At 51.4% G+C, this 14,795-nt stretch overlaps 1 protein-coding gene across 1 annotated transcript in view; it reads right to left on the bottom strand.

Annotated features, from left to right (window-relative positions):
- Nucleotides 1-5,558, bottom strand: part of SLC4A10 (solute carrier family 4 member 10) — a 204,729-nt gene extending 199,171 nt beyond the window's left edge. Inside the window, exon 1 of the mRNA XM_056861658.1 lies at nucleotides 5,511-5,558. Within this exon, the coding sequence (XP_056717636.1) occupies nucleotides 5,511-5,558 (48 nt within the window). The remainder of the gene's footprint in view (nucleotides 1-5,510) is intronic.
- Nucleotides 5,559-14,795: the final 9,237 nt, after the last annotated feature.

The following is a 14,795-nucleotide window of genomic DNA, read 5'->3' as shown; positions in this document are numbered from 1 at the left end:
AGAGGCACCTGGTTGGCCACTGGGTGAACAGACTGCTGGACTTGATGGGCCTTGGTCTGATCCAGCAGGGCCTTTCTTATGTTCTTATGTTTAACTTTAACCAGCCATTCCTCTATCTTTGGAGTCAATTTTTGTTTCCAATGTCTGGCAAAGGTTGTTCTAGCAGCAGTTATCATATGTAACCCTATACAAAGTTGGTCTTTAGTTAGATTAGGTAACAGATTTAACAGGAATATCTTGGGTTTACATGGGATATCCATCTCCATTCCAACAGCTAAGCATTTCACTTCGCAGTCACTTCCTGAAAGACGGTTCACCGTGAAAAACTCAAAAAAATATGCGGGGCAATTCAGCCTGCAATGTGCTGCTAATAACCAAGCATAAATGGCCTCTGAGTATTAGTGCTTTTTTTATTTTATTTTTAATTTTTTTTGCCGTCAAGTCACATCTGACTTATGGCGACTCCTGGTGGGGTTTTCAAGGCAAGAGATGTTCAGAGGTGGTTTGCCATTGTCTGCCTCCACAAAGCAGCCCTGGTATTCCTTGGAGGACTCCCATCCAAATACTTGCCAGGGTGAACCCTGCTTAGCTTCTGAGATCTGACGAGATCAGGCTAGCCTGGGCTATCCAGGTCAGGGCATCAGTGCTAGGGAGCAAAAAGAAAGGGAGGCATTTGCCTGTACAGCCTGTTGACAGGCCTTCTAGTTGGCCACTGCTTGAAACAGGATGCTGGTCTAGATGAAGTATTCCTCTGATCCAACACAGCTGTTCTCATGCTCTTAAAATGAGGAACTCAAATAGTGGAAAACTCCTCCAGGCACAGGAAACAAAAAAAACCTCCAGGCAAACATAATGCAGATGCGAGACAGCAAGGTGTGTGATGCTCATGAAGGAAGTCACCACAGATCTCCAGAGATTACTTGGTAAGACCTAACTCAGAGAGATCACAGGTCTTTGCATTCTGCCCAAATGATGTTTCAAAAAACTACCTGCATGCATGAATACAATGCTATTCAGACAAGGCAACAGGTATAATGAATGCATTGAAGTATGTTCAGAACTACACCAGGTGGCCATATCCCTGATCTGTTCAGATTACTATTTGAAGGTCAAGAGCACAGCCCCAGACAGCAATCCACAAATTCATCATACACACCGTGTCTTCTGAATTAGACTTATTTATTTATATTTTTGGAACTTATATCCCGCCCTCCATCCCAAAGCCAGGCTCAGGGTGGCTACCATCAATTAAAATATCAAACAGAATAAAATGCAAGTTAACTTCAGTGCAGATTAAAATCAATAATTCTCAAGCTAAAACACTGCCGCTCAAATTCTTCAGCCCACAGGATCCCAGCCAGCCCCGAAAATGCAGTCAGCGTCCCTTATTTAGATGGTCTAATAAGATAAAAATGAAGGGACGAGGGAGGGAAGCCAGCAGTGATGGAAACCGTTGCTGCCCTCAGCCATAGGCCTGGTGGAACATTCCAGTCTTAGAGGCCCCGTAGAACTGTTTTAGATCCTGCAGGGCTCCAGTCTCATCAGAGAGAGATTTCCATCGGGCCAGGGCCGAAAAAGCCCTGGTTGAGGACAGCTGGACACTTCTTGGGCCAGGGATCACCAGTAAGTCGGCATTAGCAGACTACTATTGCTCTCTGGGGGCATATCGGGAGGGGTGTATCGGGAATACATCCTTGCAAGCAAGCAGAATAATTTCCTCTAACAGAATGACCCCCCAGAACGTTTATCCACAAATGTCCAAACGAAATTTGGATTAATTCTGAACATATCACTAGAAGTCTGCGGCAAAGTCGCTCACCAAGGGCATATCTTGTTCAAATTCCTTTGTGTGACAAGAGAGCTCCTGATTGGCTAGCCTCTGCGGCTCCTGGAAAAGTCTGTCGTGAGCCCAGCGCTGTGCTGATCAGTTTTGCGCCTGCACATTAGCCGCTTGGTCACTGAAGCTTGTTGCTGATTTGTCCAGTTCAAGAACTACATTATCACAATCACTGGAAAAGAGGCAAAATCCCCCAGGGTTGTGGTGATTAAATGACCAGCATTCACAGAACAAATCGCCTGCTTCTTGCATTTGGCCAGTCAGCTTCATCTATTCGAGAAGTGATTGCAAGAACTACTTGCAAGACTAGCTGGGCTCATGAGCAAACACAGAGACACTAAGGAGTAACTCCATGTAGTAAGTCTCAACATAAAAATCTCAGCCTGGTTTTATGTTTCCAATTTATCTGCTCTTTTTAAAATTCGGTGGCAGGGTGGGAGGGGGTGAAGCGGCAAGAAAAAGAAAAAAAAGGTTGATCAGGCAAATGAACGTCTCTGAAGAGTTCACCCAACATTTGGTTCCGTGCTGAACCAGGAGATGTTCAAGCATGCCTATTTCACACACAACACAGGCTACCTCTCAGGCTACTCAGTGGCAGGTTCCATTTGTGCAACTACTGTATAACTGGCAACTAATTTTGAACTGTGTAAATGCTAAATGCACCCGCATTGACTTTGTTGCCCACTGGCTCACTGCCACGGGAACCCAGGACTGTCAGAGGTTGCTTCGCTCTCAACCTGCCTTTCCCCGCGTTTTGTCCGCATTTTCAAATTTGAGATAAAACAGATCTCTGAAAACGTGGGCAAATCGTGGGGAAAGGCAGGGGGAGAGTGAGGCGACCTCTGACGGTCGGAAATGGCATGCATATATTAACACAAAGACCTGAAGTTGTTGGAGGGGGGACAGCAAGTGAAACAGCCATGCATAAAAGACCTGAGTCCATGGCTGGGGACTGTTGATGATTTCTTTGTTTAAGGAACGGGTCCTTTTTCAGTCATGTGTATAGTGGTTAGAGCATTGAACTAGGATGTGGAAGAACCAGGTTCGAATCCCTTCCTCTGCCAAGTAAGCTTGCCGGATGACCTGTTGGGCCGGTCACACACTCTCAGCCTAAGCTACCTCACAAGGTTATTGTGAAGATAAAATGGAGGAGAGGAGAACGATATCAGCTGCTTTGGGCCCCCCACTAGGAAGAAAGATGGGGTATAAATGAAGTAATCAAATAAATTTCAGAAGACCCCAGTCCCAGAGAATACCAGGGACATATCCCAGTTCAATACCCTACAGAACATCTAATAACAAAAATAAAAATCTCAGTCTCAAAGGATCTTTTAATCTTGCAATATATCCCTTCTCTTCCTATTTGGGCTATTTCTCCGTAAGACCCAAGGATCCCAAAGCTATTTACCCATACCGAAAAATATGCACAAATGCATGATTCTCCGTATGCAAACCTGCCAATACAGCAAAGGGTTCCTGATGGAACAAAACAAAAACACTTTAATACTATGGGTGCACTGGGAGACCACCAATTTTTTTTTAAGGAAGGGGCGCATTTTATGGCTTTGTCATGTCCTGAAAGAAGGGACAAGCTTTAACAGAAGGAACTCTTAGCAACCCCACTAGTGCCTTTTGGTAAGGCTGCGAGTTGGTTCCCGTTGTTAAACTGGCCTACACTCGACCGCTGCCCCCTCAGTCCTGGCTTACACATGCAAGTCCGTCACTTGATTTAACTCTATGCTTTTAGCCCAAAGCAGTATGACTGCATCCACGGGCAAAGTGCATGCATAAGCATTCCGTGCGCATCCGATCAGGGACACACTAACCAAATGAGCTTGGCTCATGCATGTGGAGCGTTCGCATGCCAGAGATACCTCTGTCAGCTGGCATGCTCACTCTATGCAACCAAGGCGATTTGAGGAGGAAGCCCATTTCCACATGACACACACAGGATGTTCATGTCAGCAAGCGTTTTGTCCATGTTTGCTGCCACATCTGTTGCAGCCCTTCCTGTGTACTTGATGGGATCACAGCTGAACATGTAGATGTATTCCATTAAATGGCATTTTGGGGGGAGGGTTAAAGCTCTATCTGTGGTGTCCTATTTGTGAAGCCCTGTTTGCTCACCCAAGTCATCCCCTGATGTTTCAAGATATTAGCAGGAGGGAGAATATGGGGCAAAAGGACTGCAAGTACACATGGAAGACAGAAAGAGGGATTCTCTGCACATGTTTTATGGGGGGCCATATACATACCCTTCACAGAAGTGTGTTGGGGAGAAAGACAGAGACTCACGACCAATGAATGAGAGAGAAATACCAAATGTGCGATGGTAGAAAAGTGACTCTTTCCAAACCCAGTTGGGACGAGCGAATGTGGGTGAATGAGAGAAAAACGCACACATGTGTACATGTGAGAGAAAGTCACCCAACATTGTGTGTGTGTGTGTGTGAAATGCAGCCAATGTGAATCTACGCAGAGACACCAATAGCCAGCCTCTCTGTGGCGAGGGGGAGAGCATCCCATCATGTATGCGTGTGGGTGCACATGAGAGCGAAAAGGCCCCGAATGAGCAATCTGTGTGCGAAGGCGACATGCTGGCAACGCCAGCCAGAGCCCCGAGCGGGCAGCCTCCGTGCCCAGCTGCGAAAGGGAACACCCCGTCCCAGTGCGGTAGATTTCCCCCACCCAGAAGCGGCCGCCTAGCATGCGCCAGGGGAGAAGCGGGCACCTGCGGCATCCATCCTGCCTCCCGCTGGCCGGCCACCTCTGGCTGCCCTGCCCCACACCGAGGTGCCCCCTTGAGAAGAAGAAACCGGGGGTGGGGGGCCCGCCGGGGCTGTGGCTCAGCCGCAGAGCATCTGCTTGGCATGCAGGTTGAATCCCCTGCATCTCCAGTTGAAGGGACCAGGCAAGTCGGTGATGCGCAAGGCCTCTGCCTGAGACCCTGGAGAGCGGCTGCCGGTCTGAGCAGACGATAACGACTCGGATGGACCAAGGGGTCTGATTCAGTAGAAGGCAGTACAAGGCACTCCGTGTGCTCGTGTAGGGACGTGTCCCAGCAGTCACCCCCACCCACTGCTTGGAGGCTTCGTTTGCTTTCAGGGAAGGGGCCGGGGCTCGGCGGCAGAGCATCGCGCAGCCGGTCCCCGGTCCGACCCCCGCCGCCTCCAGTCCAAGGGAGCGGGCAAAGCAGGGGGTGCGCAAGGCCCCTGCCGGAGAGACCCCGGAGAGGCGCTGCCGGCCTGAGCAGACAATACCGACTCGAAAGATTGCCGAAGGCTTCCACGGTCAGAGTTCATGGGTTCTCGTCGGTTATCCGGGCTGTGTGACCGTGGTCTTGGTATTTTGCACAGCAATATTTTGCAAACCAACAAGACTGACTCGGGCGGCCCGAGGGGTCGGGTTGGGTCCGAGGCCGCTTCGTGCGCTCATGCGGCACCTCGGCCCCCCACCCCCTACCCGCAGCGCATCCCCAGCCGCCGCAGCTCCGGCGCAGGGCGAACCCAGCGGCTGGAAAAACCCTCGCTTGCGCATCCTGCCTGCCTGGAGACGAGCGTCGCCTGCCTGCCTGCCTGCCTGCCTGCCTGGCTGCCTGCCTGCCTGCCTGCCTTCCCCCCCTTCCCTCCGGGCTTTGCAGCAGAGGCGCCCCCCGTCCTCCGCAGCGCCTTACCGTGGGCAGCAGCGGCTCCATCTGCGCTCCTTGGTCCTGGATCTCCATCCTCCGATCCCCCCACCCCGCCGGGCTCCGGCTCCGGCTCTCTCCTTCTCTCTCCCGCCGCCGGCTCTGCTTGGCAGTCGGGGCAGGTCCCTCTGAAGCAGGAGGCGGCCGCCCGCCCCGGCTCACCGGCGAGTCACATGGCTCCTTCTTCCCCCGGCGGCCGGGAGAGGCCGCTGCCTCGGCTGCTGTGCTGGGGGGGGGGGGGAGCCCAGATGGCAGGCGGGGGGGGAGAGAAGGCGCGGAGCCCCCGGCCTCCAGGATCGCGGCGGCGGGGCGGGAGGAGGAGTCGGCCTCCCCTTCGCCCTGCTCGGCCGGGCGGTGGTTGAGGGCGCGCGGGAGCGCACGGAGCTGCCTTAGGCTGGAGCGGACCCTCGGTCCCTCAGAGTCAGTACTGTCTACTCAGACCGGCAGCACTCTCCAGGGGCTCAGGCCCTTCACATCACCGACTCGCCTAGTCCCTTTAACCGGGGTTGAACCTGGGACCTTCTGCATGCCGAGCAGATGCCCTACCACTGGGCCATGGCCCCTCCTAAGATTCCGTGAGCACACATACAAGAACACATGAAGCTGCCTTATACTGAACCAGACCCTTGGTCCATCAAAGTCAGTATTGTCAACTCAGACGGGGGGGGGGGAGCTCTCCAGGGTCTCAGGCAGGGGTCTTTTCCATCACCTACTTGCCTAGTCCCTTTAACTGGAGATGCCGGGGGTTGAACCTGGGACCTTCTGCATCCTGGCCCCTCCTAAGATTCCATGAACACACATACAAGAACACATGAAGCTGCCTTATACTGAACCAGAGCCTTGGTCCATCAAAGTCAGTATTGTCAACTCAGACAGGGGGGAGGGGAGCTCTCCAGGGTCTCAGGCAGGGGTCTTTTCCATCACCGACTTGCCTAGTCCCTTTAACTGGAGATGCCGGGGGTTGAACCTGGGACCTTCTGCATCCTGGCCCCTCCTAAGATTCCATGAACACACATACAAGAACACATGAAGCTGCCTTATACTGAACCAGAGCCTTGGTCCATCAAAGTCAGTATTGTCAACTCAGACAGGGGGGAGGGGAGCTCTCCAGGGTCTCAGGCAGGGGTCTTTTCCATCACCGACTTGCCTAGTCCCTTTAACTGGAGATGCCGGGGGTTGAACCTGGGACCTTCTGCATGCCAAGCAGATGCCCTACCACTGAGCCATGGCCCCTCCTAAGATTCCATGAATACACATACAAGAACACATGAAGCTGCCTTATACTGAACCAGACCCTTGGTCCATCAAAGTCAGTATTGTCAACTCAGACGGGGGGGGGGCTCTCCAGGGTCTCAGGCAGGGGTCTTTTCCATCACCGACTTGCCTAGTCCCTTTAACTGGAGATGCCAGGGGTTGAACCTGGGACCTTCTGCATGCCGAGCAGATGCCCTACCACTGGGCCATGGCCCCTTCTAAGATTCCATGAACACACATACAAGAACACATGAAGCTGCTTTATACTGAACCAGACCCTTGGTCCATCAAAATCAATATTGTCAACTCAGACGGGGGGGGGGGAACTCTCCAGGGTCTCAGGCAGGGGTCTTTTCCATTACCGACTTGCCTAGTCCCTTTAACTGGAGATGCCGGGGGTTGAACCTGGGACCTTCTGCATCCTGGCCCCTCCTAAGATTCCATGAACACACATACAAGAACACATGAAGCTGCCTTATACTGAACCAGAGCCTTGGTCCATCAAAGTCAGTATTGTCAACTCAGACAGGGGGGAGGGGAGCTCTCCAGGGTCTCAGGCAGGGGTCTTTTCCATCACCGACTTGCCTAGTCCCTTTAACTGGAGATGCCGGGGGTTGAACCTGGGACCTTCTGCATGCCAAGCAGATGCCCTACCACTGAGCCATGGCCCCTCCTAAGATTCCATGAATACACATACAAGAACACATGAAGCTGCCTTAAACTGAACCAGACCCTTGGTCCATCAAAGTCAGTATTGTCAACTCAGACGGGGGGGGGCTCTCCAGGGTCTCAGGCAGGGGTCTTTTCGATCACCGACTTGCCTAGTCCCTTTAACTGGAGATGCCAGGGGTTGAACCTGGGACCTTCTGCATGCCGAGCAGATGCCCTACCACTGGGCCATGGCCCCTCCTAAGATTCCATGAACACACATACAAGAACACATGAAGCTGCCTTATACTGAACCAGACCCTTGGTCCATCAAAATCAATATTGTCAACTCAGACGGGGGGGGGGAACTCTCCAGGGTCTCAGGCAGGGGTCTTTTCCATCACCGACTTGCCTAGTCCCTTTAACTGGAGATGCCGGGGGTTGAACCTGGGACCTTCTGCATCCTGGCCCCTCCTAAGATTCCATGAACACACATACAAGAACACATGAAGCTGCCTTATACTGAACCAGAGCCTTGGTCCATCAAAGTCAGTATTGTCAACTCAGACAGGGGGGAGGGGAGCACTCCAGGGTCTCAGGCAGGGGTCTTTTCCATCACCGACTTGCCTAGTCCCTTTAACTGGAGATGCCGGGGGTTGAACCTGGGACCTTCTGCATGCCGAGCAGATGCCCTACCACTGAGCCATGGCCCCTCCTAAGATTCCATGAATACACATACAAGAACACATGAAGCTGCCTTATACTGAACCAGACCCTTGGTCCATCAAAGTCAGTATTGTCAACTCAGACGGGAGGGGGGGGCTCTCCAGGGTCTCAGGCAGGGGTCTTTTCGATCACCGACTTGCCTAGTCCCTTTAACTGGAGATGCCAGGGGTTGAACCTGGGACCTTCTGCATGCCGAGCAGATGCCCTACCACTGGGCCATGGCCCCTCCTAAGATTCCATGAACACACATACAAGAACACATGAAGCTGCCTTATACTGAACCAGACCCTTGGTCCATCAAAATCAATATTGTCAACTCAGACGGGGGGGGGGAACTCTCCAGGGTCTCAGGCAGGGGTCTTTTCCATCACCGACTTGCCTAGTCCCTTTAACTGGAGATGCCGGGGGTTGAACCTGGGACCTTCTGCATGCCAAGCAGATGCCCTACCACTGAGCCATGGCCCCTCCTAAGATTCCATGAACACACATACAAGAACACATGAAGCTGCCTTATACTGAACCAGACCCTTGGTCCATCAAAGTCAGTATTGTCTACTCAGACAGGCAGCAGGTCTCCAGGGTCTCAGGCAGGGGTCTTTCACATCACCTACCTGCCTAGTCCCTTTAACTGGAGATGCCAGGGATTGAACCTGGGACCTTCTGCATGCCGAGCAGATGCTCTACCACTGCGCCATGGCCCCTCCTAAAATTCCATGAACACACATACATGAGCACATGAAGCTGTCTTATACTGACCTGGATGGCTCAGCCTACACATGAACATATGCAGCTGCCTTATACTGAATGAGACCCTTGGTCCATCAAAGTCAGTATTGTCTACAGATGGACAGCTACTCTCCAGGGTCTCAGGCAGGGGTCTTCCACATCACCTACTTGCCTAGTCTATATAATTGGAGATGCCGAGGATTAAACCTGGGAGCTTCTGCATGCCAAGCAGATGCTCTACTACTGAGCCACATTTGCAGTGCAGCTGCCTTTTCAATGCACTTGGTGTCCAGAAGGATGCAGATCCGGTCCCAACACACCTCCGAGAGCCTTCCCTTGCCTACAACTTCCCAGTCCGTCCTGGTGTAAGAAAGAGCCCATTAGATGTACTCCCTAGTCCTCAAGGAGTGCGATCCTATGTAGAGTTACTCCCGTGTAAGCCCACTGAGCAGTTGACCTGGGTGGCCATCTTAGCCTGATCTCATCTGTTCTTAGAAGCTAAGCGGGGTTGGCCCTGGTTAGTACTTGGATGGGAGACCACCAAGAAATAACAGGATTCTTATACAGAGGAAGGCAATGGCAAACAATCTCTGTTAGTCTCTTGCCTTGAAAACCCCATAAGGGGGTGCCATAAGTCAGCTGCGACTTGACTGCCCTTTACACACACACACACACACACACACACACATGCCCATTGAAATCAGTGGTGGGGAGGGCAATCCTATGCATATCTACCCATAAGGCAGAAGAAGAAGAAGAGTTGGTTTTTAAATGCCGACTTTCTCTACCACTTAAGGAAGAATCAAACTGGCTTACAATCACCTTCCCTCCCCCTCCCCACAACAGCCACCCTGTGAGGTAGGTGGGGCTGAGAGAGTGTGGCTAGCCCAGGGTCACCCAGCTGGCTTCATATGTACGAGTGGGAAAACCAATCCAGTTCACCAGATTAGCCTCCGACGCTCATGTGGAGGAGTGGGGAATCAAGCCTGGTTCTCCAAATCAGAGTCCACTGCTCCAAACCACTGCTGTTAACCACTACACACCACACTAGAGGCGCACTAGGGCAGGGGTGTCCAACTCAATTGTTACCAGGGCTGGATATGAAATAAATGTCACTTGGTTGGGCCGGGCCATGCCCAGAAGGAAGGTGGGGGTAGAGGCGGCCTCAACTGGCTCGTGGGCCAGATAAGAGCTCTCAATCCAGCCCTCAGGAGTAGCATTAATAAGTAGCTCTTATCATCAACTCAGAGGGGAGGGACCTGTCAAAAAATGCAGGGGTGTGTGTGTGTGTGTGTGCATTGGGTGACTGTGAGGGGGCGGGGTAACGTGTGTGTGTGTGTGTGTGTGTGTGTGTGTGTTTGTGTGTGTGTGTGTGTGTGAGATGCCTCTTTCTAGCCCCTGCAAAAAGCCAAAAACCTCTCTCTGCTGGCTAATGCCCTTATCAGCGGCTATGCAGAGCATGTTTTACACACTACATGAGAGACAGGGCATACTTGTGTGTGTGTGTGTGTGTGTGTGTGTGTGTGTGTGGCTGCCTGTGTGGCAGCCCTTCTTCCCCTCCCTTTTTTTGTAAATCCACCCCACCCCCGCCGCAGAAAGAAAGCTTCCAGACCTCCCCCGGCCGAAAAAGAGCTGTTTATCTCTGCCCCCCGGCTAGTATCTTTTTTTCCTGCTATGTACAGAGAGAGAGAGAGAGGATGAAGGGGGAAATGGCACAGGGTTTTTTTTCCTTCTTTTCCAGCCAAGTTCTGAAAAATGCAGATCAGCCCCCCTTAGCAGCAGCAGCAGCAGCACCAGACTGGCAAAACCAGTCTGATCAGTTATGTTAAATTAGAGGCAGAGACTGTGGGGAGAGGGGAGAGAGAGAGAGAGAGAGAGAGAGAGAGAGAGAGAGAGAGAGAGAGAGAGAGAGAAGGATTTAAACAAAGACCCCCCATGCAGACCCCCAATGCAGACCCCCCACGCTTCCTCCCCCCTTTGTACAGCTGCAGTGGGGCAGGCAGGCAGGGAGCCAGACAGAGAGAGCAGCCAGAGTCAGGGGGTTTGTGTTTTTAAGGTGTGTTAATGTTCAAACAAGATCTTACCAAGCAGAGAAGTGCAGCAAAAAGTAAGTTAAAAGTGGTGCTCCAGCCCCATCTATACAAGGAAACGCCTCTGTTCCCTACCACCTAATCTGGCTTTAAGAATTTGATAGGCTAGTCCCGGGGGGGTGGAGAAGTGGGAGGAGGGAGTATGCCGCTTAGCCGACGGGTTTTACACAGAGACACGCAAAGAGAGGAGGGAGGGGGAGAAGGGAGGGGGGAGAAGGGACTTTCCCCCTTATATTTTGAAACACAACACACCAGTTTTAAGCTTCTAACAGACGGGGTGTCTGAAGCAAACGGTGTGGAAGGAGCGGAGTTTTAGGGGGCAGCCCTGACTGACAGATACCTTATCTTTTTTTTCTAAACACCTCTGTGCAAAAAACTGCCATCTCATGGCACGTCGGCTGTCTCTGGAGAAAACTTTCTATGTTTTCTATGGAAAGAGGGGGTATCTCCCAGACGGGCAGACCTAGAAAGCAGACACGCCACAAGGGAGTGATTGACAACCCCAAGGCAGCAGGGGCGGGGGAAAGAGGGACAGGGCTTTGGACCTTCTACGGCAAGCGTGCAAGGGAAGGAGGGTAAGATGGTCGGAGGAGCCTTCTATTTTTTTCTAAGTGGTTGAACAAGACCCTAGACTAGAGCATAGCAGCAGCAGGGTGGGGAAGGGGGCTCAGACTCCTGCTTGTTTAGCTGGCCCCCGTGAAAATAAAACACAGAGGAAAGTTTTCCTTTCTTAAACTCTCCTGTTGAAAAGAGAGGTTGGATGGCTAATTCATGTGAACAAAACACTCACACGGGCACCCCTGCCACCGAGCCCTGAGAGAGACCGTACAGAGCCTCCTGTTTTTGGCCCACATGTGTGGGTTTTTTTAAAAAAACACCTAACGCCAACCCTGCCAGGCAGACCTTTCTGACCCGACTCACGGGGGGAGCGGGGCAGAATGCTGATCTTTGGCACAGAGGTCAGGGATGGCAAGCCTGACCGCCCCGCCGATTTTCGTGGAATTCCGAGCTGGTTTAATCAAAGACCACTAGGGGCACTCTGCTGCACATGTATCGTCGGGGGTGTAACTTGTCACCTATTGCTGCGTGCGTCCGGGTGAGGGGATAAAGGGGCTGTGATCCCCAAGGGCCTGCGGGGTGGCAGGGAGGAAGGGGGCGCAAAATGCCCCCCGATCGAAATAAGGTTCTGACAACAGGGTGGGAGGCATGCCTCGGGGAGAGAGGGCCTCCAAAGCTCGCTAGACCGAGAAGGGTGCAGCCCGAACTGCGGAGGGGGGCCCCAGGGGAAAAAAAGCCGGAGGTGGGGTGGGAGGCCTGGCGAGCAGGCTTAAAAAGGGAGGGAGGTGAGGCAGTCCCTCTGGTTTTTTCCAAACGCAGAATGGACATGCGCTGGAATTATCCTTTCTCGGCCATCTTGGCAGGTCCTAGCAACTGCAGTAAATCATACTTTATTAAAAACCTGCTCACCCACGCCCGCTCGACGCTTTCTGTCTTCCCCGAGAACATAGTCTAGTTTTTTTTCCTGCCGCCAACCCCTGTACGACAAATTACAAGTAAAGTTCCCCCTGATCAAGTTTGTGGAGGGGCTCCCCTCGAGCTTGCACGACGATGACCTGCTGCCTCCCAAGAAGAGAAACCTGATTATTCTGGACGACCTGATGGGGGCGGCTTCGGGCAGCTCGGAAATCGAAAATGCTTTCACTCAATACGTGCATCATAAAAATATGAGCGTCATTTACATAGTCCATAACCTCTTCACGCAGGGGAAGTTGGCGCGCACCATCAGTCTGAATGCCAAGTACATCGTTTTATCTAAAAACCCTTGAGATAAACAACAGATAGTCACCCTGGCCCGCCAGATGTACCCGGGAAAAGCTAACTTTTTCCTGGAGGCCTTCGAGGATGCGACCTCCGAACCCTACGGCTACCTCATCGTCGATCTGAACGCTACCACGCCCAAGGCCTACCGGCTCAGAACTGGCTTTTTCCCACCCTCCCCGCCAGCCACATTCTTAAAAAATCAGAAAAGGGGGTGCCAAAAGATGCTGACGGCCGCTCCCCGGCGCATTTTAAGGAAAGGCTGGTGTGTGAAAACGCACACGCCGTCATGTCTGCCTGCCTCAAGAGGAACGGGGACCTTTTGAAAGTGGTCTCCCAGTCTTCCCCCCCGGCTCAGGAAAGCTATTCTGGGCCTGGCTCCTGATGACTTCATCAAGACCGTGGCAGAGATCGCCCTGAACGTCTTGAAAGGGATCATACCGCTGGTCCCGCATCAAAAAGCCGCACTGAGAAAAAAGCACGGGGTCATCAAGGCTCTGAGCCGTTCTAAAACGCCTCTGCGGCAAAAAAGGTGGCTGGTGAAGCACATGGGGGGCTTTATCGGGTCTCTCTTGGGTTTCGCGTTGCCTCTGATCACCGGGCTATTAACACGTAGCTGATGGAGATATTTCATGACAGATGGCCATCTAACTTCTTCTTAAAAACCTCCAAGGAAGGAGACCTTATTTGAAACATTTATGTCATATACTCTTAGCTTAGAATTCTCCTGAAATACAAATTTTACAACCATTTTATCATTAAGAGGGTTTTTTTTTAAGTACAAAAACATAAAATCAGGATGTCTGATTATTTGTTTCATGAACCCCAAACTATAACCCAATTAATAAATCAAGGAGCAGTAATTAACACAGAAGAGCAGGGCATGAAAAGGTAGAGAAGGAATCATGTTAATAAAAATTAACAAAATGCCTAAAAGAAAAAAAGAAATATTTTCACCTTGTGCTTGATGTCAACAAGCCTGGCGTCGGGCAATTGGCTGTGGGGAGGAAAGTTCCCAGTTGACCAATGCCCAACCCCTTTTAGTTGCCTCCCTGACCTCTGGCACTGAGGACAGTCTCTGTAGAAGACCTCAAGTGATGGGCAGCAACATCTATTAGCCATGATAGAATCATGTGGACGGACAGAAGCTGTGCGCCAGATGATGGGGGCAAACGGGACTATCGCCTTCATGCCTTACTTGTGGATTTCTAGAGGCCACTGAACGACCACAGGGCAAAACAAAATGGCGGACTAGATAGATTTCAGTTGGATCTGACAACGCAGTTCTTGTGTTCTACTCCCAACATTTGCCCCTGAAAATCAGCCTACAATGGAAGAATCACCTGCTCACCTGAGCATTGCTTTGTGTAAATTCCTGTAGGACTATGTATTTGTGTGCCAACTTGTGAAATGGGATCTCAAGAAAAGAGAGGGGCCAAGACTTGGAACTAGCTGTGATTTGTTCCTTATGATCTGGAGGAAGGCATTCTCTTCTATATTTTCCCATTGCTGTGCGCCATTGCTGAGGTCTGGTGATCTTTGGTTCCAATTGAGTTTAGCTCTAAAACTTGATATGAAAATGCTGGAGCTAATCTCCCTAGAAATCAGGGGTGTTGGCTTGAAATGAAGTGCATGCCTTATGTTTCCTAATGACAAGCAGGAAGTCCTTGTATAAATGCAAAATGCATTCTATGTTTTCTATAGTTCGGAAAGGTCAGATGCCAGTCAAATCAAGTCATAATCAAGTGGGCCACTTATAGACAGAACCACGCCCCCTCATTAGTATTCATAGTGTACCCTTTTACTACTGACAGACATAAGAACATAAGAAAAGCCCTGCTGGATCAGACCAAGGCCCATCAAGTCCAGCAGTCTGTTCATACAGTGGCCAACCAGGTGCCTCTAGGAAGCCCACAAACAAGACGACTACAGCAGCATTATCCTGCCTGTGTTCCACATCACCTAATATAATAAGCGTGCTCCTCTGATCCTGGAGAGAATAGGTATGCAT

The sequence above is a fragment of the Euleptes europaea genome, chromosome 15, assembly GCF_029931775.1.
Source record: "Euleptes europaea isolate rEulEur1 chromosome 15, rEulEur1.hap1, whole genome shotgun sequence".
Taxonomy (NCBI): domain Eukaryota; kingdom Metazoa; phylum Chordata; class Lepidosauria; order Squamata; family Sphaerodactylidae; genus Euleptes; species Euleptes europaea.
This window is presented reverse-complemented; position numbering and strand designations above follow the sequence as displayed.